Genomic DNA, 24,529 nt, shown 5'->3' with positions numbered 1-24,529 from the left:
GTGAGATCTCTGATGTCATTGACTGGACTCTCTAGGTTCCCTATCAGCTAGTTAGTTAAAGCCATTAGCCTATACTAGCATATGAAGAGTTCATTTGTAAAAGCAGATAACTCAGTTTTTAGTGACTTTGAGATGTAAAAAAAAAACAGACATATCTCAAAAAAATAAAGTTTTATTGAAAACAACACTATGCAAAGAATAATTACAAAGCCTCAGCTCATTTTTTTTCAAAATGGCACTTATCTACTTTTGCAAATGAACTCTTCAAATACTTTTTCCAGTTTTCCCGTATTTGTGATTAGTTCACATACTGTAGATTTGGTTTTATGTTAGATTCACATTTATTCATAAATGTGCTGTAGGTCATTACAAACATCTTCTTTATGTTTTCCTGCTGCTATATATAAGTCTAGGAAAGAGTCGTCACACTATGTGACCCCTCCCTGTATAAATCTGTATAATAGAAGTTTTTCTGAAAGGTGACAGCGCTCCTTGTCCTTCTGTGTTTCCTCTCTTTTTGATGAGAAGTTCATATTTTACAGTGATTGCATGGACTCCACAGGTTGCTGCATTACACCATCCTGGCCTTTTTAATAGATCCCTTCCTTTCTGGATAATGTCATTTCAGCCAGAAAGCCTTTTTATCCCGATTCATTCCTGGTTTTTTATGAAGATTTAGCCGAGCAGAGGCGAGCTGCGAGGGGGGAGCTCGTCCATCCCCCTCTTTAGTTTATTGGGTTATGTTTGGGAGTAGGTTGGCCAACAAATAGGATTTAGATACAATGTTATTATAATAGATCTGCCGGTCATGAAGGAAACAGATCAATAGGCTTCAAAAATCAATCAGTGCATCCACACAGGCGGAGAGGCAGCAGGTACGCAGGCAGGAAGTGATGCTACCTGCTGACCATCCACGGAAAACCTCACATCTCCAGGATAATGAGAGTTCAGGGCATCTTCAGGTCTTTCAAAGGACTTTTATTATGAAAAGGAAAACAGCCATAAGGCATGTCCATCATTTTATTTCTTGATTGATTTGGTACCTATCTAGAGGTACATGAGGATGCTGCTCTCTCGCTTCTCTCTCCTCTCTCACCTGCTCTACCTCAGCACTTAGAGGGGCAACACATATCCAGTGTCTTTATTCCCTTGTGTAAGGCAGCTATTACAATGTAAAAGGAACTTCTCATAAGGAGACTATAGCACCCTTAGTTAACTTGACTAACCACAGCCCTTTCCTCCTAACAATTTTAATAGACTTAACTGAAATATTAAAGTATAATTAAATATCAAAATGTTCTCATTGAGATCAAAAAGATCTCAATGGTGCTGTAATGGCAACAGGTGGAGAGCGTCCCCCGCTGTGAAGTGAACTGAATTGAATTGAATTTGCACCTGCCTTCATTCACTGGACGGGGTTAGCCTACTTGATGCAGTAATATCACTGCAGTGAATTCAAATAGTCCCTCGCCCGTGGAGCTACTAACTCCAATGTCATTAACAGAGGATCTTAAAGGGATAGTTCAACATTTTGGCAAATTCACCCATAATGCCATAATCCCTATAGTCATGGGAGTAGGTTAATTACCTTTAATTGTCAGTGCATGTTGTTTTGAGATCTGCGGGGCAGAGACGCGAGCTGCTCAGGTAACTGTAGAAACAGTAGTCCCCTGTCCCTCATCAAATACACAATCCAACAACTCCAAAACGCTCTGGTGGACAAGTTGTGACCTGCACATTCACCACGCTATGAGATAATAATGGAGCGTTACCAGAGTTGTTTTGGAGGCAAATACAGCCTGAACTACTTTCCATACACGGCTGCTGGGCGGAGTGATTTCAAAAGCGCAAGTAGTTCTTAGTATTTGCTTCATATGTTGGAATGTTACATAATTATACAAGATTATCTCATAGTGTGGTGAATGTGCAGGTCACAACTTGTCTGTCCACGAGAGTGTTTTAGAGTTGTTGGATTGTGTATTTGATGAGTTTGATGAGGGACAGGGGACCTGTACCGTTCACTTCCATTGTGTTAGTTGAGCCGCTCGCGTTTCTGCCCCGCTGATCTCAAAACAACATGCACCGGTAATTTTAAGTTTAGGTAATTAAACTACCCTTGTGAATATAGGGATTATGGCAATGGGCGATTTAAAAAAAAAAAAAAAAAAATTAAGTATATTTTTTGGAGCTTTTTCATCTACATATACATATATATCTATTCATATACATATACAGGAGAGTTGAGAGAGAGACAGGAAATGGGAACATGACTTCTTGTAAATGTAGCTAATGTTTTATAGCAGCTAAAAAGAGAGAGATGTGCTGGAGCAGACCACTGCTCAGGAAGCTGCACTCAGAGCAGCTCCCTAAACTAAACTCATTTACTTACTATAGCTGTTGCCTAATTATCTACAGTTACGATATTAGTTCAGTGGAATCACACCAGCCACAGTACTCTGGGTTGTAAATGTCACACATTTCCACACTCCCCCTGCATTATGATCTGAACCACACTTGTAAACTTGAACAGTTTTGTGACTGTGTTATGGTTGTAATGTTGCTGCACTCCCAAAATCTGTCCAAACCCACTTAGTTCCTGCTGCAGTAGGAGGTGCCAGGGCAGCATTTTACCTTCATCACAGACAGAGACACATACAGACACAATAGCAACCACAGTGCTGCAGCTGATGACATTTATTACTCTTTTCATATACAGTGAAAGTGTTCAGACACCTTCACATTTTTCATATTCTGTTTGGTTGAATGTGCTGCAGTCATTTAAATAGAATAAATGCAACAAGATAAAAGGGAGAAAAAAGGGACAGGGTCTGAATACTTTCTGAATGCATGCTGTGGGAGGATTCTACAGGTACATGTAACACAACGGGCTTTGATTTCTCATGCATTTTAAATATTAGCATGACCACTGTCCAAAAAAACGGGATTATAAAAAGTGATAGAGATTATCTAATGGAAGTGACAGTCTTATTACAGCTCACCAGGCTGAATCTGCATCAGATTGGTTCTGGTTTAAAAAAAAGAAAAAAAAAAGATTTTTTTATTTACTCAAAAAAAAAGAAGAAGTATGGACCACTTAGCGACTGTTGGTGTGATGACACCGCCTGTTCAACATCAACTATCCAAAGGTGTTAGAAATCTATTTTTGTGCTGCACTGACTGGTCCCCACCTCACCTCTACTGTATTCTGATCTTGCAGATGATTAGATCATGTGCAGCCATTTTTATTCAGGTGTCAGAAGGTTCATTGATTATGATTATGAGTAATGAGGTCACATACTCACCCTTGCGTCACTATACGCTTGCCCTCTACACTGAGAAATGAAATCCATTGTCTCTCAGTCGAGAAGGGAACACACTTATTGTACTCTCTCTCTGTCTCTTCCTCTCTTTACTTTCTCCTTTTCTCTGTAAATCTCAACTTTTTAGTAATTCTACTTGGGAGTCTATCTCTAATTCTGTTATCTACTGGCCCAGTCTGGCCCGGGGGATGGATGCCATCTGTAATCCATTTATCAGAATTGGCCGCTGGGCCTTCTTCCAAATGACAGCTGGCCTTTAGCAATCTCATTATAAAGAGCACCGGGATATAGTATGGAAATATGGGGGTAGAGGCTCCTCAGGTCTGAAAAATGGACTGAGGAACAAACATTTTATTTTCTATAAGTCATCTATCACTGAGAGACTTAATACATTTCTAATGTAGTGTTCCTGAGGATCCATGTTGTTGTTTTCTTATTCATTTATCATCTTTGTTGCTCTGTTTTTCCTTGTACACGTGTATCTTCACATTTTTATTTTTTTTTTGAGAAGAACTATCACACCTCTTATATTTTACTGTGTTCATGATAATTAGCCACTAAACAGAAGAACATCCTGCTAATTAAATCCTACAAATGAAATCCAGCATCAAGTTTAAAGCGCCAGTGGAATATTACATTAGTCACATAACACATCTGTGAAACTATCCAATGATGTTCTTCTCTAATAGTGATACAGTTATCACCCAATAATACTAAACAGTATCTAATAATATCTGTATTGACTACACCACTCAAACATTCACAGCGTAGACTCAGCAGAAGAATCCTGACATCCGGTTGGAGGTGTGGCTCAGAGATATTCTGGCTTTGCTGATGGGAACTAAACCTAGAACAGAAATCACACTGTGCTGATGAGCATGAAGCTGGTCACAGAGGCTGTCTTTACACTGCAGGCCCTGATGCACAGTTCAGATTGTATGCCTGTATCCGTTTTTTTGATTGGACATCTAGTCTGTCCTTACAAAATAAAGTTAGTGAAGTGGCTGCATGTTGTGAGATGAGCAGCTGACAGTGACAGTGACAGTTGTGCCACCGTCCAATCCTCTGTCGCTCAGTGAGGACAGGGCAAAGCCTCTTGGACACATGTGTGGACATTGTTTGTTTTTCCTCTCTTGATTTCTAATCAGCTCGTTTTGAAATCTGGTGTTTCTCTCATGCGCTCTCGGTTCGAGTCCCGCGTCGGGCAGACCTTTCCTGCATGTCATCCCCCCTCTCTGCCTCCCCCTTTCCTGTCTATCCCACTGTGCTATCAAATAAAGGCAAAAAAGCCAAAAAATATATATAAAAAAAGAAATGAATGTTATATGAAAACAAGAACTAGTGAGAAAAAAACAGACGCGCGGATACCATGAAAATGAAACGGTGTAATTATTCCTGTGACAGTGACCACAGCTGGCCACAGCTGGCCATGGTAGTCCAGGTCATCACCTGTCAATCACAGGCTACAGAGGTTCAATGAAACGTGTGGGCACAAATTAATATTATCATTGATGACATACGGCACGCGTTGCCAGGAATGATCCGATCTGTCTGTTTAGACTACAGACGTATTGGCAGATATCCGATTTTTATCTGATTTATTTCCATATACACTAATTCGGCGGAATACCGTTAGTGGAGCAGCCGCCATTACTGCGGTGGCAGCTCCCAGTCAGGCAGCTATGGGCTCTGTGCGCAAAGCGGGCATTTGAATGCAAGCGCCAAGAAGTGGACCTTTTCTCTTCTGTAAATATGTCTAGGAAGGCTGGGAGGACATGTTGCCGTCCTCGGCTGTTCTAATATCAGCAGAATACTCCAACTTATATAACCGGGGCCTGAATCTGATCTGTCAATATCTGATTCTATACGTTCATGTTACAGATCCGACCTGAGCCACTTGAGAGGAAAAAATCTGAATTGGGCCACTTGAACCGTGCAGGGTAAAGACAGCCAGAGTCATCTCCAAGAGTTCAGGTCTTCATCGGTCCACACTCATCTTAACGTCTTTTATGTGCTCCAACTACTCTACTGTACATATGAGGTGACACACAGATGATGCAACAGCTGCTTTGTCTGATGTGTCAGGATAGAGCTGCGACAGGGGAGGGAAGTCTTTATTCCAGAGGAGAATCCTGCCGAGGCCGTCAACCACTCCCAGTCCTCCTTCCTCAAACCTGCAGCAGTGTCACTCTTCATCACTCTTCATCCTCTGAGCTGTGATTCTTCAGTTTTCAGTGATCACCCCTTTCAACAAGGATCATATGATGTTAACAAATCCAGCCCTGTGTGTGTGTTTGTGTGTGTGTGTGTGTGTGTTGCTAGGGCTTGTTCCCTTGCAATACAAATCCATAACAATGCTGTGCTCACTCATCCAAAGAGAGAGAAAATAAGAAATAAAATCAGTGGGCGGACACGGTGTGTGTGTGTGTGTGTGTGCTTGCTCGTTGCATACATACAGTTTTTATGTGGGCCTTTGATCCAAGGTGAGTAAGGAGACCTCATCTCCTACTGTGATTCTTTAGACACACACACACACACACACACTCATATATCCCTGCTGCACTTCCCCACTGCGCAGACCCTGTTACACACACACAAAAGGGGTTATTTTGGGGTCGTCTTGGTGAACACAATTGAAGGACACGCCCACACACACACACACACATCCTTGTAATGCTATCTTTGTGAGGACACTAACTGACATAATGTATTCCCTAGCCCCTTACCCTAACGTTAACCATCCAAAACAAATGTCTAACCTTAACCATTACTCTTAACCTAACTTAAACCTAATTATAATAACCTAGTTATTATAAAGTCCTAACCCTCAAACAGCCCTTGGAGTGAGGGCCGGCCAAAATGTCTTCACTTGTCCAAACGGTCCTCACTATGATGGTTTAAAACTCAAACTGGTCCTCACATGTATAGCTGTACAAGTACACACACACACACACACACACACACACACACACACACACACACACACACACACACACACACACACACACACACACATGTACATCCAAAATCCTTCCAGAGGTCCTGAGTGTGTGTATGTGTGTCCATCTGTGTGTGCGCGTGTGTGTTTGCACTGTGACTAAAGGCTTTCAGCAGGACAATAAGACGTGTGCCTGTGAGTGTGTGTGTGTAAGTAATGGGTAATACCAGGACAATAGAAGTGTGCCTGTTCAGTTGTTATCAGCTCACTGGAGACTCACAGGCCTGCTGGTTTTTTTCCTCCTTTTTTTTCCCATCTTTCAGTATGAAAAGGAAGAAAGAAAAGGAAAAAGACAAAGAATAAGAAAGATCCCCCGCACGCACACTTTCCAGCTCCAGAACCTCTGAGTGTCAAAGAAAGGAAATAAACTCATGAGCAGCATCTACATATCAAAAATAAACCGCCATGTTCTTCATTTATCTACGTTTAGAAAGTCACTGAATCCAGTAAAGTGTGGTGAAAGCAGGATTTCTGGCTCGGCTTTTCTGTTTCTTTTTTTAGATCATTTGATTATATTTCATTGTCATGTAACAGCCGTGGTTGATTTAGAGGAGGCAAATTTGAGGAATAAGGCAAATGAAAATGTCTTCAGGCCTTTGTGGAGAAATTCTAAGTGAGCAGTGCTTTTGCATTTCTGCTTTCTTCCTCATGATAATTGGAGTTTTTAAAGGGATATTTCAATATTTTGGCAAATTTGCCTATTGCCATAATCCCTATAGTGTTAGGAGTAGGTTCATTACCTTTAATTGTCAGTGCAAGCTGTTTTTAGATCAGCGGGGCAGAGACGTGAGCTGCATGGTATTGCCATGTTTCCCTCATCAAACTGAATACACAATCCAACAACTCCAAAACACTCTGTTGGACAAGTTGTGACCTGCACATTCACCGCGCTATGAGATAATAACAGAACGTTACGAGACAGAGTTTTTTTCGAGGCAAATTCGTAACTGGAACTACATTTCAGACACGGCTGCTGTATAATTATGTAACATTACGACACATGAAGCAAATACTCAGAACTACTTACTTTTGAAATCGTTCCGCCAGCAGCCGTGTCTGACATGTAGTTCCGGTTACGCATTTGCCTGGAAAACAACTCTGTCTCATAATGTTCCATTATTATCTCATAGCGTGGTGAATGTGCAGGTCACAACTTGTCCACCAGAGCGTTTTGGAGTTGTTGGATTGTGTATTTGATGAGACTGATGAGGGAAAGCCAGAAACACCATGGGCCTCTGTAGCGTTAGCTGAGCAGCTCGTATCCCTGCTCCGCCGTTCTAAAAACAGCTTGCACCAACAATTAAAGGTAATGAACCTACTGCTATGACTATAGGGATTATGGCAATGGGCACATTTTCCAAAATGTTGAAATATCCCTTTAAATTGAATCATAAATGTGAGGTGCTCCAAGCAGCTACTGCAGGTGTTGTTGCCTGTTGATCTGGTGGAAATGAGAACAAGGGAATGAGGCTTCTGAACCCTGCAGTCCTGGAGCTCTCTGACAGAAATCAGTTCCAGTGTCTCTCTGGGTGTGAACTTCCCTCTCTCCATCAAGTTAATGACTGAGCTTCAGTGAAGTGCCATTTCCACTGGCCAGACAAAGTGATGGCTACCAGGGAGCTTTCTTTTGTGTCTGCACAGTGGCAGATGGACGTCCTTTGTTCTGTTGATCAGGACTGCGGAGTAAAAGCTTGGCTTGTAGGCAACCAATCTGTATTTAGAACATATTTTTAAGTGATAAATAATCACATTTTCAAACTAACAAAGTGTGGAGGTTTCTGACTGAAGGCTGAGATGGATGCTGCTAAACCAACAGGGACCACAAGCAGAAACCGGTGTTAACTGTGTGCATGTCTTTGTCTCTCTACCAGGTTGTCTCTCCAACCTCCCGCCGAACGCCAAGAAGATCTCCAATTCGTACGAGGAGCGGCGTAAACAGGCCACAGCCATCGTCCTGCTCGGGGTCATCGGGGCAGAGTTCGGCGCCGAGATCGAGCCGCCGAAGGGCGCGGCGAGGGCTCGGACCGGGGGACAGGCGCCCGAAGGCTTCGGCCTGACGAGCGGAGGCTCATCCAACTACTCTCTGGCCAGACACACATGTGAGTACAGACGACACGCACATTCAAGAAGCCTTTTAAACACAGAAATGTGAGAAATGTAGAGGTTTACACGCAAAAGCTGGATGGGATTCATATCACAAAGGATACACGTTTTATAAACCAGGAAGATCCCAGGAAACAGGAATCAAACCCAGAATCTGAGAGGCGACGATGCTTAACACTGCTCCACAGTGCCTCCTCTTGTGGGTTATGTTTGCTTCATCCTGTTCTTGCTGTCATGACTCTAGAGCTGCAACAATTTATTGATTAATTGAACAATAATCGACAGTCAACTATTTTGATAATCGAATAATCGGTTTGAGTAGTTTTTTAGGAAAACAAGACCAAATTCTCTGATTCCAGTTTCTTAAATGTGAATATTTCTGGTTTCTTTGTTCCTTTATGACAATTAACGGAGTCTCTCTTTAGTTTGTGGACAAAACAAGACATTTGAGGACGTCATTTTGTGGTTTGGGAAACACTGATTTACATTTTTCAACATCAGCCCAAATGTAGGATTCACCTCTGAACTTGGCTGAGAACAAAGAAATCAAAAGCTGAGCCTGTGGAGATCAAATAAGTGCATTCATGTCACTCTTATTGTGCTCTTTCATTTGATTGGTTCAGTATTTTCAAAGGTGAAATGTCAGTGCATATGTAGTGTCATGTATGTTTGGCCTCTCATTCGTACAGTGATGTGTTCAGTGGTTCATGTTTTCGTGGTTTTTCCAAACTCTGAACTACAGAACTGACAAAGTAGAAACTTCAGTCTTGGATTAGAGGTGAGGGGAGAGATGGAATTGATTTTTACCCACCAAGCTTGACACCTTAAGGAGCTTGGCACTGACTTCCACACTCACCACACACACACACACACTCACTCACTGAGCCTGGCCTGTGCCATATCGTGCCTGCAGCGTTGGACCTTGGTGAGCATCAAACCTGCACTAAGCAGAGCCGCTCTTCCATCCCGCTGCTCCACGGCTCTGATTGGCCGCCTCGGGGGGCATCCGCCCAGCGACAGAGTCTGTGCCCTTGCTCACAGGCTGCGGAGCATGATGCTGCTCAGTTGGACCTGCACACAGCAGTCGGCTCACCTGTGTGGAGTCCCACAAAACACAGAGAAACCAGATGAGCCTCAACACAGCAGCAGATTGAATTGATCCTTGTTTAAAATCTTCCCCCAGACTGTGAGTCGCTGTGACACCACAGGTAGTGGACACTTAAAAAAACAAAAGGTATATAGACTTCTCAATGTCATCTGTGTTAAGTGTTTTAAACTATCTACTAAGTTTAACATAATTGTCACAGATACATTTAGTTTTAGTGGTATACACACCCCTCTATGCTCCACCACCATCACTGCATCAACTGTATGAGGTGTTGTTAGTGCCAGTACAAGTGTTCCAATCCAGTGGCGTCCCTAGGCTAAAACATTCGGGGCTAAAGCCCCGAATGTTTTTTAATTAGCCCCGAATATTAATTTTTAAAAAAAAAACAAAAAAACAAAACAATTTATTTATTTATTTATTTTTTAAGATCACATCCTCAAACTACGGTTATCTTATGTTGATGCTTCGATAAAACAGTGTTTTTGGACAGGTTTGAGTAACAATTAATTATATTTTTAAGAAGCCACTACTTTGGCTTTGGCACACAAGTGGTTAACACCTCCAGGTCGCACTTGACGTCATTCACCCAAAACAGCGGCGCATTTAACTTGACAACAAATACCTGACAGCAGGCAGGTTTGACAACAGCAAGCTGCAGCTGTCTTTTGGTAGCTAGTAGCAGCTAAAGTGTATCAAGATGCCACAAAAAAGATTTCCATGTTTTCCCCCAAAGGTGGTCAGCAATCAAAAAGGTAATGGGAATAGAAATTATGTAAAAATGTATAATTTCGAAAAGAGTGTTGCAGCTGGAACTACAAGAGGGTAGTACAGTAGCTAACGTTAGCTAGCTAGCAGCTAGTTGATATTGCTCTGGTTGATATTACATGAGAAAAAAAGCAATCTGTAATTATTGGCATCTGTAAATGCAATTGTAGGGTGTGAGAATTGTGTACCTAGAAATAACTGAGTTTGGGCTTCTTCTAGAGGGGAAAGTTGCTGAAGTTAATGTGCTATAACATCGAACCATCTTGTTTATTTTCTTTTTCATGCATGATAGCAGCTAGTTAGCAGACAGGGATCCCGCACAGCCTGCCTCTTTTACTGTAGCTGCTAATGTGTTAAATGGAAACACAATGTGTTGTTACGTAGCTAGCTAATGTCAGTACATAGAACTAAATTCAAAATGGGTCATTCATTTGATGATCTGTGGATTGCATCGTTTTCACCTTTTTCACCAATGATGGAGAATGTCTCTATGCCTAAAAATTTCGGCGCGCGCTCTGCGCACGCATATATTGCATGTGTCACTCTTCCAGGCTAAGCCCCGGATGTGTCAAAATCCTAGAGACGCCCCTGTTCCAATCCAACTCATGACCCGTTGCTGCAGGTCCTTCTCTCTCTCTCTCTCTCTCTCTCTCTCTTTTTCAGAATAAAGGAAAAAAAAGAAAAATGTGTCTTTCCCACAGACGGCATGGATGCATTAATCTTTCTGCCAAAACAACATATCAATAATTTTCTACATGCAGCACTTCCATTACATGGATTGTGATGAAACATATTTGATAACCTTCTGAAGCAATTAAAGGGTAATTGCAGTTTTTTTTTTTTTTACAACTTAGACCTTATTTTTACTCACCCAGATAACTTTGGTGTCATTACAAGTTGTTCTGGTGAAATTAGATCCAGGTGAGAGCCACGTATATCTGTATAATGTGAGTCTACAGGGCAGCGGAATGCAGCCTCTAAATAACACATTATCTGCCACGAAACTCGTTCATTTCACCAATATTTTGTTATGATACACTAGTGCTATTCCCCTCTGAGTCCGGGGTTAGCTGTTATCAACATCCAGGGTAAATGTAGGTTGACCTACTGACCTCTGACCTGGATGATGTCATCTCCGACCACAGCGCGGCTTGTTGCTACCGCTAATGCTACGGTTCGTTTCTGCGTGTTTCCGACTTGTCAGAACAAAATGAGCAGCTGGATGAAGTTTAGCTTCCACAGGCTTCCTCTCCTCAACCTGGACTCACTAAAGCTCCGGCTAGTTGAGATAAAAATGGACCCAAATGCTGAAGCGGAATGATTATGATCAGAATGACCCGGGCAGCGCTCAGAGATGACATCATCCAGGTCAGAGGTCAGTAGGCCAACCTACAGACCCCGGATGTTGATAACAGCTAACCCCGGACTCAGAGGGGAATAGCACTAGCCTATCATAACAACATATTGGTGAAATGAATGAGTTTCGTGGCAGATAATGTGTTATTTAGAGGCTGCATTCTGCTGCCCTGTAGACTCCATTATACGGATATACGTGGCTCTCGGCTGGAGCGACTTGTAATGACACCAAAGTTATCTGGGTGAGTAAATGATCGTATTTTATGCTAGAAATAAGGTCCAGATTGTAAAAAAAACTGCAATTATCCTTTAAAGTCTTAGTGGAAAAAAAGTCTTTGTTTTTGAAGAAAAGTGCCTCCATGCACATTTCTTGCAACTTAAAGAATTTGAAATTTTGAAATCACATCCATTTTGCCCCTGGATGACAGTGTTTGTGTAAATGACTTAAAAGAAGTGAAATGTTTTTCAGTCCTTTTTTCTAAAACATACTGAACCTTGAATTCACAACCAGGCTCTATGTTAGAATGTGACTTGTGTGTCCTCACCTAGACTCCACAGAGTGAGGGAACCCTTTAAAACCTTTTATTGCTTAAGCTCAAATAGACAGTTACAGGTGAGTGTAAAAAGCATGTGGCGGAGGACATTCTCCCTGTCCCTCCCTCTTCTCCTCTCTTCCTTGTGCTCTTTTTCCTGCTCTTATTCAGTTTGTAGTTTTTCTCCCTCCCTCCACCCTCCGTCCACCCCCCCACCCCAACCCTCCTCTCTCTATTATGAAATTGAGGGATGGATCGGTATTGTTGGCATATAGCGCAGTGTGTGATGAATGAGAGCTGTCCGCCCAGAGAGAGGGAGGGTACAGTGGTCTATACAGCAGAGTATAGATTGATGTTTTCATATTGCGAGGGGGGAAATGTAGGGGAGATGGAGGGAGAGGCCGAGCCTAAGGATGGAAGGAATGAAGGAAAGATGGATGACGGAGGGAAGGGAGGAAGTGGAAGGACAGCACAAGCGAAATAAAAGACAAACTTAATTATGCTGATGGAAACTACATAATTTTTCACTGAGGAATAGACCAAAAATCTGTCGTGACCGTTTGAATCCAACACAACACCAAACGTGTCACACACAAAGTTTTTATACTGTGACTTTATGATTGGCTGAAGTGTTTCTGTCTCAGGTAATGAAAGTAAAATGTGATAACGTCATAGATTTACAAAGCGTTATAAAATAAAAAGAGCGAAATACAATGACTATTAGGCCTGACCACCACCACCTGTATATTTATAAAGTAACCAATTACCAAAGTATAAATAGCAGTGATGGAGAAGTTGTATTGTTTGTTAACCTTCGTACCTCTCTGTGATTCATTTGTTTGTAGTTTAATGTTGCAGCATTTGTTTAGCAATCCATTTGGCCAGGAAGAAGAGAGCTGAGCTTCCTGCATTATTCATATTTTAGTCCATTCATATTTCAGTAAGAGCAGAGCACTTACTAAGGTTGAACATGGTGATAGTTAGAGGCCACTGATGAGCAGATGAACTTTTGGGGACATGTTTGGTCTTATTACCATTATCTGCAATATTCATTATTGTGTACATGTGATTATTCCATTATTACCCGGACACCAGGCCAAAACTCCTCATGTAGCTGTAGTTGCGATTGCCACATCTTGGAGTTAACATCGACAGGCAGTAAGTGTGTGAATTAAACATCTTGGTGCAGGTTTATCTAATCACCAGGATGCTAGTTTATTATACTCTTTACCCACCAAACTTCCCTGGTGCTTACAGAGCACACACACACTTGCAGCACTTGGGAGCCAGCGGGCTGCTCACTGCTGCGCTAACATCTCATCCCAGAGTTGTTGCTGCGGTGAAAGTAGGAGATTCTCCATGTGATTGGTGATTGTGTGTTTTGAAGCAGTGCACTCTGACATAGCAAACATACAGTAGCTGCTGTGTTCCTGCTGTAACAGCACGGTGCTGGGCATGTGGCGGCTCTGACTTAGATGCTGCGTTTACATCAGTGCTGATCAGAACATGTGTCTACTAATGTTTAGAATAGAATAGAATAAATCTTTATTGTCTTTGACTCACTATACGAAACAAAAGAGTAGGAATAGATAGATAGATAGATAGATAGATAGATAGATAGATAGATAGATAGATAGATAGATAGATAGATAGATAGATAGATACATTATAAAAGAAACACATGCTACACATAATAAAATACATTACTACAAGTATTGCACACTCCCGCAGTGTATTGCACAAGCCTACAGCTAGTTGTCCATGAGTGACTGGAGGTAATTAAGGGTGGATATTGAATGTCCTGACAGCCCATGGCTAGAAGCTGTTTCTGAGTCTGTTTGTCTTGGTTTTGATGATCCTTAACCTTGAGTTACACTTGAGAACAAAATCTAAAAACCACAACAACAATCCATTATCATTATCTTTGTCATTTGACAAAGTGTGAATGCAGATGTAACCAGATGCTAGCAGAAGCCCAGATCTACAGGTCCTAGTGAGGTCTGACCAGTGGAGAAGAGACATCCAGGTGGTGAATAGGCAGCCTGCTGAGCTCAGCTGCTAGCTGCCAGTCAGCAGTGAGGCTGTGGTGTTGATGTACCATGTAGAACACATGGCATAAGTTTCTCTCTCCCTCGTCCTTATTTTGCAGTGTTCTTTTTCTCCCTCTTCCCCTCACTGCAGCCAGTCTGATCCGGCTCTCATCCACTAACCAAGTCCCCAGCATTGATTTACCTTCACCTTTCATTTAAGCTGAAACGGAGAGAAAGAACGAGGGGGGAGGAAAGAGCGGGGAATGGAGGTAGAAAGCCTGTTATTGGTTGACTGGGCCTGGTAAACTTCAGACGTCACCGATCTGTCACTGTTTCCCACTCTCGGCTTCCCTCCCCTTCTTCCTTCCCTCTCTCCTCCTGCTCCCCACCCTGCTCTGGCTCTAATCACCCTCTGTGTGTTAATGTGACATCTTTACTGCACTAACTAACAGCTCATTATGGCAGACTGATGCTTTGTCAATAGCTATTGGTTCATTTGGCCCCGTTCAGCCTTTAAACAAAGATGTCCGCTGTGAGAAATGGACCAGAGTCCAGAGCGCCTTCACTTCCTGCTCGCTAACCAGGAGGGAGGGGGGGTCGTAAATTTGAATCTCGATCCAGCCAATTAGAGCACTGATTGTCAATGGCTATCTTTAATTGTCCAGGAACATTATAACGGGGCTTTTAAGTTCTCTCTCTCACACACACACACACACACACACACACACACACCCTTTTCTTTGGGTTTTGCATTTGACTGATGACCTTTTGATGCCTCTCCCCCCACTGTCATACATATGCAGTGGTTGTTAAAACAGCAAATACTGAAATGACAGCGGTGTCCAATCAGATAGTATCACAGAGAGTGAACATGATAGATGTACCCTTTGACGGGGGGCGACCCCCATTCTGAAGGACTGCCATTCCGACGGTCCGCTATTCCGAAAGTTTCCGAAGGTCCGTCATTCCGAATTTCCGAGGGGCCGCCATTCCGAAGGTGTCAATCGCGGTGTTTTATTTTGAAGGGTCGGGGTCGGATTCTCTCATGTTTCTTTGTTTGACTTCCTGCCCGGCTTAACGCGATCGCTCGCGGAAAATAGTCAGACCAGATGAGACGATCGCTGCAGGGTGCGAGCCGGTGGCGTGTCTGGTGTGTGTGAACAACACAATCGGTTAACATGGGCCGGTGTGTCTAATAATGTACAGTGGGCAAATATACAAGACAAAAAAGATGCAAATGTGCAGCCGTTCCAGGATTTCCAGGATTCCAGGAAAGGCAGCTTTATAATGTATGAATTGCGGATGGATTTTTAAACCTTCAATAATAAAAGTTTAAAAGAAATGAACATGGAGTCTTAATTCATAATGATGAACAGCAGAAGGAAACGCATGTGAGCATGTGAAATCCTATGCCAAAATTCAGTTTTACTGGAAGTCACGTAATCCAATGGGGCTGCCACCCGGTGACGTCACAATATGCAAATTAGATGAGTACATTTACTCCCATCACAAACTTTAGGTCATTGTGAATATTTTTCTCATGTACACCATAGATTTAACTCTCACCACTTAAAAGCTACAGCCTTGTGAAATCCTGAAATCCAAACTTAATATTTTCCTAATAAACTCGGACGCCTAGAGGGTATGAATTAAATTGTGCAATTTACTGTATATGCTTACACTAACTTAAATCAATGCAAAGATGTGCATGTGTGTCCCAATCACCCAAATGTTACAAAATAAAAAGGTCTTGGGTCAGATTACACAAAAGGGTATGCCACTCATTCTTGGAATATAAGCTTCTTTCCTCCTCAAATGGATATGGAACATGTCTCATATGTTGGACTATTTTTCTTTAATTATGGCAAAAAAAAATCTTTCACAAGGCAGAAATTCAAAAACTGTTCTTAATAACTGTCCCCCTATAAAACTGAGATCTGTAACTCTGGGCGTGTTTGATTTCTGTGTGGTCTTGATTTGTTCTAATCATTAACAGGGGTCAGAGTTCATTCAAGTCCACATCACTGCTGATATTTATAGTCCACTGTTTGCATGTATATCGATGTGTGTAACAGAAACAGGATTGATTCAAGTCTTACTGCTGTTTGCTCGGCTCATGTTGATGATCTGGAGGTCAAAGTTCGTCCCCGATCACAGATTCTGTCCCAATGCTAACACATGCTAACACATGCTAAGGACGCAGCCGATCTGGCTCTTTGTCCCTCTGCCAGCAGCCAGAACAGCCAACCAGATTAGCACTTCCCATCTCATACTCCGTCACCCATAACGACGTAGCACAACAATGCTAACACGGTTAGCGCTCTATCTGTCACTGCTGCTATATATTACAACGGTCATAACCAGCAATGCTAACACACTTAGCCTTTAGCTGTATCTTTCATCTTTCTTTTATCGTTCCTCTCCCATCCATAGGCTGTGTGTGTGTGTGTGTGTGTAGATATAAACCAATAAGGAAGGGGGTTTGCCATTTAAGGCGGACTGATGATAAAATGCCAGAAGATCCAGATGATGAGATTAGCTGTGTGTCTGGAGACTGGAGGACCTTTAGAGCCACCACAGGATTATAAATACTTAAAGTAAATGATCTGTGTTATATTGTATTATATGTTTCTTCATATTATGACTGTTTAGCATTTACATTTAAAGTGAAAATACAATCAAGTGTATTGATCGCAGTGGATTCAGACAGATAAGAGCCTTCATGTACTAATGTAAAGCCTGAGAGAAAAGGCTCTGATACAACTGGTAGATTTAACGCCACAGAGATATTCCTCACTATATCAGCAGCAAATCAACCACCTGATCATTTAAACATGAAAACAAATTAGCCACAGAAACTATCATATTGTTTTCTGTTCCTAAATTTTAGAAGACCATGTTCCATATACAGTATCTAACCCACCTCTGGGTCAAGATTCCTCACCGCCTTTATCTTTGTGTAGCACATTGTGAAGAATCTGCTAAAAGCTCTGGACCTCAGGCTACTGTGGGTGAGACCTGCAGAGAGAGGGAGACAGACACCTGGTGGGGGAACGGGGAGGGATGTGTGTGTGTGTGTGTGTGTTTGGAGGAGGGGAGATGTTATTGAGGGATGGGGGATATTTTCCGCAGTCTTAATGGTCAGTCTGTCCCTACAGAGCCTGGCTCAAATGTCAGGTCAGCGATGAAGTGACCCCCATCCTGCTCGCTGCCTTTATCCAAGGAGTGTGTCAGTGTGTGTGGAGGAGTGGGTGTGTGTGTGTGGCACAAAACCTAAATCACTTTTACCCAAACCACATTTTAAACATTAAGAATGATTATTTTCCTTAAGCGTGTATGATTTCTGTCTATAAGTAAACAAGTAACTATACTGATGCATGCAGATTTAAGTTAGTAAATCAACTGCAGTATTTTAAGACTGAATTGATCTGAACACATCCCATCATATTCACCTCTGCAGAGAGATGACACAAGTAAAATGATTAAATCACATGGAATGTGTGGTAACAAGCTCCTGTTGTTCTCAGATAAATCCCTCCCTCCATCCACTCTGTTCTTAGCCCACTGTTTGTTGTATTAACAGGTAAGGCGCTGACCTTCCTGCTTCTGCAGCCCCCCAGCCCCAAGCTCCCCCCTCACAGCACCATCCGCCGCACCGCCATCGATCTGATTGGACGAGGCTTCACTGTCTGGGAGCCGTATATGGATGTGTCAGCGGTGCTCATGGGACTGCTGGAGCTCTGTGCCGACGCAGAGAAGCAGCTGGCCAAGTGAGTCTGCACGGACACACACACACACACACACACACAGCCAAGTCATATGTGGCTTTTATTTCAAAATTACAAATACTTAGTATTTTATATTTTGACAAATATGCTAATTGGTTATTTAAAGGAGACATGTTATTCCTCTTTTCCTCAAATTAAAACAGTCCCCAGGTGTCTTAAAGACATGTCTGTGACATGTTGTGGTCAAAATCCCCCAAGGATCAAACATCACAGCTCTTTTCATCCTCTCTAAACAGCCCTGCTCAGAACGGCTGGTTTCAGTGCCTGTCCCTTTAAATGCAAATGAACCACTGCTTGCCCCGCCCCCTTCTGCTGGTACTAGGTAGGGGTGGGGTTATGCAAATTCAAAAACTAGTTACATCATTGCCAGACAACTGAGGGAACAGCTCCTAAAAGAGCCTACAATTTACTGTTTTTTTTTTCGTCAATTCTCACATTTTCGGGGCCGGAAGACGAACACCCAAATATGTTAAAGAGCCTTCAAAACGTGAAATGTCCCCTTTAAATGAATTCTGTACTGTGACTGCATTGGTTTCCTTTCAAGTCTTGTGCTAATACTTCGTATTAAACGTATTAAAGACCTTGTAACCGCTCTCAGAACCATGTAGTTCCACATCATCACATGTTTCCAGTTAAACACACTGGTAGGGGGGGACTTGTTGCAGATATTGATTGACATCTATAGTAACCAATAGCGTGGAATGTATGACCTGCGTAACCAAGATCTTAATACCAGTGAAAACAGGCTGCTCTCTGTGGGGGAGGATTTCTCTCCTCCACCTGCCGACCTCATAGATGAGTCAGGTGGGGATGAGACAGATGAGGATGATGATATCGATGAAGATGTTCCTGCAGTGAGACCGTATATGTTTGAGCCAGTAGCTGGAGGGAGCAGCGATGCTAACTCATCCTGCTGATGGAGCTGATGCTTCACGTGGAGTTTGTCCACAGTGAACAATGAATGGAGCGCTGGTTTTGTAAAGTTTCACACAGAAAATCCAGCACCAGCCCATTCTCTCAGACTAGCCAGCAGGTCCAGCAGTGAGGTTGCCATGGGAAAAATTTGTAGTTTGAGGACCTATGTAAACATTCGACTTTTTTGATTTTTGATTGGATAAGACATTTCTCATCAATCAATCATTAAATGTCAGTATTCATATTACAGGCAGAGGGTATAATATTTATAATTATAATATTATTATAATATCTTTCTTTCTGTCTTTTTATATGGTTTTTATGGAGCGATAAATGCACAGTTTACATGTGGACACAGGATTAAAGCTTGGAAAATACATTTTTCCTTTTAATGGTGTCTTTAAAAGTAGATTTTTAAAGTCTGAAACAACAGCAGTAAAACAAACATTTTTTAAGAGTAGAAATGTTATTATTTCTTTTAAATGGTCTGGTATTATGGTATGTGATAGATAGTGTGACATGGACTGTACAGTTCTCAATACACAACCTCACATACAGTAGATTACAGAACACAAAGACACACAGTATCAGATCCCTCACTGTGTCCTCACTGACTCATTTGTTGTTTGTGTTTCTCAGTGTATGGATACACACACACACACACACACACACAGAGGGAGAGAGCGGGAGAGAGACAGAGAAACACTTAGACATTACAGAGCCGACACACTGAGTTATGGAGGCCAGGCTGTAATGTGATTGCAGGACATTATGGTGATGTAACGATGTCTGCGTTGCTCTGACATGTGAGTCCTCTGTCTGTGTGTGTTAGTCTGTGTGCATGTGGTACCATGATGGGTTTTTTTTGGTTCTTTGCCCCACTTACAGTGGTGCTTTAAGTGGAACTCCACTCTACACAGCGGCTTGTTTACAGGTGTGCAGATGTAGTAGTGTTAACTGCTTGTGAAGCCTGTGGGTGTGATGAATGTCCTCAGGTGGCCGGGTCACTGGAGTCAGAGTGGATTGAGTCTGAAGTTTGAAAATGAGAAAAGTGTGGAGGTGTGGAGTGAGCAGACCTCCAGGCTACAGCAGCCACTAACAAAACACACCCAAGTCGCCCACCCAGCTGTCAATGCTCGGGTTGCATTGTGGGTAATATGGGTGACAGATTTTGACAAGGAAGAACAAATATAGTACAGACTCGAAGACGTATTACATATTTCTTTTCCTGTTTAGACCTTCAGATGTCTGTGTGAAGGGAACGATCCAGTTGATTTCTGTTGGTCACTGTGACTCCTGGTTCAACCAGACTTTCTGAGATCTTCCACTCAGAAGTCCATGTTAGACCACAGATGTCGACAGCAGCAGTCAGCCTCACTTCCTGGACCATCAGGATCACTACCGGCAACCATGAGGTCAGAGGTCATGGCTGCTTTCATGCAGGCACAGTGAAGTGGAGGTTAAACTTGAAGAAGCGTTTTATAAAAGTCAGGGTCACAGGTGGAGTAGAGAAGGTTCAGTGGCATCGCTTCATTGATGGTACAGAAGGGTGTGTGTGTGTGTGTGTGTGTGTGTGTGTGTGTGTGTCTTCCTTCCTACTGAAATCTAACTGGCCAACATAAGTTGATCCTATTAGGGTTGAAACTAAAGCCGGGCTAGTCTGGTTAAATGAGTATAGATATGTCTGCTGTGTGTGTAGAAGAGAAAACTACACAATTCAATTTTAGTAGATACATTTCTAGTAAAACTCAAAGTGACAAGAACTTGAAAAGACAAAAAAATAAAGATTTTCACCCTAAAATAATTTATACCCAGGGATGGACATCATTAATATTTATTTTAGATTATTATTATCTTAGATTTAACCGTACTACTGCTACTACTGCTGGTTATTGACCTAGTACATTCTTTCTACTCGTATTGGTAGTTTTCGTTATTTTATAAGAGAAAAAAATTAAATTTTGTACAAGAAACAAATCATTATCCTAGACCAATTTAACTGATGATAGAAATATAAACAAATGTCACACAATACTGTTTTTATTGATTTATTTTTAGCTAAACTACTTAATTATTAGAATTACAATTATTGCCAGTTGATAAAAGTGTTCAGGCAGCCTCTACAAGAATAAAATATGTCATATATTCCTATATTAGAGTTATGCTGCCATATATCACCTAAAAGGGGATATGTTGTCATATATATACATCCCTTTTGATAGATGAGGAGTTAACCTTTATAACTTATATGAATATCCATAGAAACTGTAATTTTACTTTTTTTTAATGGTATATAACATGTGAAAAATAATGTGTTGAAGGTTATTTAAACCACATAAATATAAAAAGAATACTGCAAGAATCAATCATTAATCACAACATGTCTCTTTTGTAATCCTGTAAGAAGTGGTTTCAGACGCTGAGGGGAAATTGGCTTCATGTTGCAAGTGTTTCTAAACACACGTGTACGGTGGCCCTGAGAGATCAATGCACTGCCACGTCAGAAAATACATGAAACATACGAAACATTAAGTCCAGAAAAATAATGATTATTTAATTTGTTTGTTGTACTGTTTGTTTGTGATCTGTCTGATAAGGTGTGTTTTCTTGTCTTAAGTTCCAGCACTTTGAACTCTCAGGGCCACCATCCATCCAAAAGCAATCTGTCAGTTTTCTGAATGAAAATGTGAATGTCACAATAGAGTATGGTTCATGTCTGAACAAGTTGACCACTGTTGGTCAAGTTACCTGAGACCAAAAACTGAATCTTTTATGTTCAAGCTTTTCTCAAAAGAATAGTTTTTTTAGTTTTATATCTTAGGAAATGCATCAAGTCATCCTGTGGTGAAGAGCTTTGTGATTACCCATTTATACAAGGCAACAGCCAGCAGCTAGTTTATCTTAGTTTAGTTTAGCTCATCTGGATTTAGTTTAGTTTAGTTTAGTTTATCTTAGCTTAGTTTAGTTAATCTGGTTTTAGTTTATCTTATCTGAAATCATCTGGGTTTGGTTTAGTTTAGTTTATCTTAGCTTATCTTCGCTTAGTTTATTGCATCTAGTTTGAGTTTAGCTTATTTGAACTAATCTGGTTTTAGTTTAGTTTAGTTTATTTTAGCTTAGTTTAGTTCAGCTGGTGTTATCTTATCTTATCTTAGCTCAGCTGGTTTTAGTTTAGCTCAGCTTTGCTGAATGTACAGACATTCTAGTTCTGTCGATCATCTCATCTCAGTGAAATAACAGAACACTGAGCTGAGGAGCGGTCACAGTGCTGTGCTAACATTAGCTGTGCCTTTGCTATTTTATTTCTAAGATGGAATAAACAGTAAAAACCTTTTACAACACTCACAAATGTAAACACAAATGCATAGTTTATGATGATGTATAATTGATAACATGATGTCTGCAGCTGTGTGTTGTTGCCTCCTGGTGTTTTTTGAAGTAAACAGTACGAGGGCTGATCAATGAGACGCACAATAATCAGATCAATGCAGTACAAAACAGAGAGAGATAGAATACATTAATACACACATGTAACACACACACACATACACACACAGCTTCCACTGGGTTTTAGTTATCCATCAGTGGACAGTTTGTGCTGTAGAGAACGAGGCAGAGTGAAGAGCTGAATGCATGACTGGCTGAGATGAAGTGGACACACACATGTGCACATGCACAGAGGGTGTGTTTCACTGCAGCTGACTTGCAATGAGGCTTTTTTGTTCCTGATTCACCAACCAGTCTTCAATACACTCCCTGCAGAGCTGTGTGTGTGTGTGTATGTGTGTGTGTGGTAATCCCCTCTCTGTATAAAAGAGGCTGTTTGGCAGATAATTCAGTCTTGCTTCCACAAGGAACATCATACTCACACTACTCACACACACACACACACACACTACTTTACTTGTTGTGTATGTGAGAGAGTATAGAACTGTGTGTGTATAGTAGTGTACGATTGGGAATACAGTAGTGTGTGTGACAGAGTATGATATTACATGTGAAAGCAAGTTTGACCTATAGCAGGTAAATAAGCATTGAACACGTCAACATTTTTCTCAGTAAATATATTTCTAATAGACCTATTGATATAAAATTTTTAACAGATGTCGGTAACAACCCAACTAATGAACACATACAAGGAAATCCAAACATTTATGTCCATAGATTAAGTCATGTGTAATAAAGTGAAATGACACAGGGAATAAGTATTGAACACATCTTCCTTTAAAAGGAGAAGGTGCAAAACGGTTTGGAAAGCCAAGAAAGCAGCTGGAGTCTCTCTGTACAACGGCGAAACACTGAAATAATTTATTCTTGGCCACATCGTAGTGAAATTATGAACTTTACCGATCATCCAACGCTCCGTTCTGATCCAGCTCCACTGGACTTTCAAAGTAAAGGTGACGCCAGCTCTAAATGAGTTAAATAGTGAAACAGCAGCGCTTTTACAGACGATTTGAGGATGAAACTCTGAACATAACCTGGTCGGGACCAGGTTTTGAGCTAAGCATAAGTTACCATGGTGATCTAGCCGGGTTAAAAGGGAGCCACCTTTGTAGTACAGGAGAGCCCGGCTTTAGATTCAACATACCTCGCTAACCCACGAAACTGGCTTCGCAGTACAGCCCTCTGATGCTCCTCACAAGATTTCTGACAGAGTCAAAATCAAACTAAGAAGAGTTGTCCAAGAGCCGAGGACACTGACAGATCTGTAGAGACCTGGAATTAGCAGGTACAGTTGTAAAAAAAAAAAACAATGAGTAATGCACTCAACCCCCATGGCCTCTATACATGCTCACCATGCAAGTCTATTGACACGCTCAATACTTATTTTCCCTGCTGTGTGTCTCAAATGGCCTCTCATACACTTGTACATAAACACACATATAGAAGTGGACCTGTTGAACTGTGAAAGCTGTGGATCTTTAAATGTCTCACCTCACTAAATGAGCAGCTGTGGGCTTTAAACGCCTCTTGCTCCCTGCTCTGGTCTGATCAGTGTGATGTGTTTACAGACGCACTGTAGGGATAAATGCAGTGTGTGATAAAGGTAAATGAATGTTTTGGTTGTGTGTCTCCTGCAGAGTTAAGTACGTGTTGTTGTCTCCATGGACATCAACTCATGAACACAACAGGACATTTAAAGACTGATCAGTAAACTACAGATGAGAGGTTACTGAGACAGTGTGTGGAGGTGTGGGCGTCCATCACACCTGCTTTTACCAAACCAGTCAGTAAAACTGTCAACTTGTAGGGCCCTATAGAATTCCTTTTATGTTTTCCCAAATTCGTTTTAATTCCATTTTTTTTCCGTTTTAATTTTTGGGAATTCAGCCGCTCTGCCATGAAGCTCTGCTGTACGCAACAGTACCGCGGAAAGCGGATACTGCATTCGGCGCTGTTGGGGCTCCACCTGGGGAGGTTATTCCACCCAGATTTGCTTCCGTCTGTGCAATTTTCCCCAGACGTTCCTCTTCCACACAAAAACACCATTTCAGTCACATTATGTCAAATTCCGCAATATTCCGCGTTTAAAATAGATTCCGTTTTAATTTGCCAATTTCGTGATTCCGTGCAGGGGCGTAGCACCAAATTCTGAGCCCTGTACACTCT

The 24,529-nt window shown here is 41.6% G+C and overlaps 1 protein-coding gene across 1 annotated transcript in view; it reads left to right on the top strand.

Annotated features, from left to right (window-relative positions):
- Window positions 1-24,529, top strand: part of wdr7 (WD repeat domain 7) — a 71,208-nt gene that overhangs the window by 27,793 nt on the left and 18,886 nt on the right. Inside the window, exons 4-5 of the mRNA XM_085794244.1 lie at window positions 8,190-8,417; window positions 17,797-17,983. Coding sequence (XP_085650370.1) covers window positions 8,190-8,417; window positions 17,797-17,983 — 415 coding nt within the window. The remainder of the gene's footprint in view (window positions 1-8,189; window positions 8,418-17,796; window positions 17,984-24,529) is intronic.

The sequence above is a fragment of the Trachurus japonicus genome, chromosome 12, assembly GCF_045865225.1.
Source record: "Trachurus japonicus isolate A0001 chromosome 12, Traja_1.0".
Lineage (NCBI taxonomy): Eukaryota > Metazoa > Chordata > Actinopteri > Carangiformes > Carangidae > Trachurus > Trachurus japonicus.
Note: the sequence above shows the minus strand (reverse complement) of the source record. Positions and strands in the feature narration are given on the sequence as shown.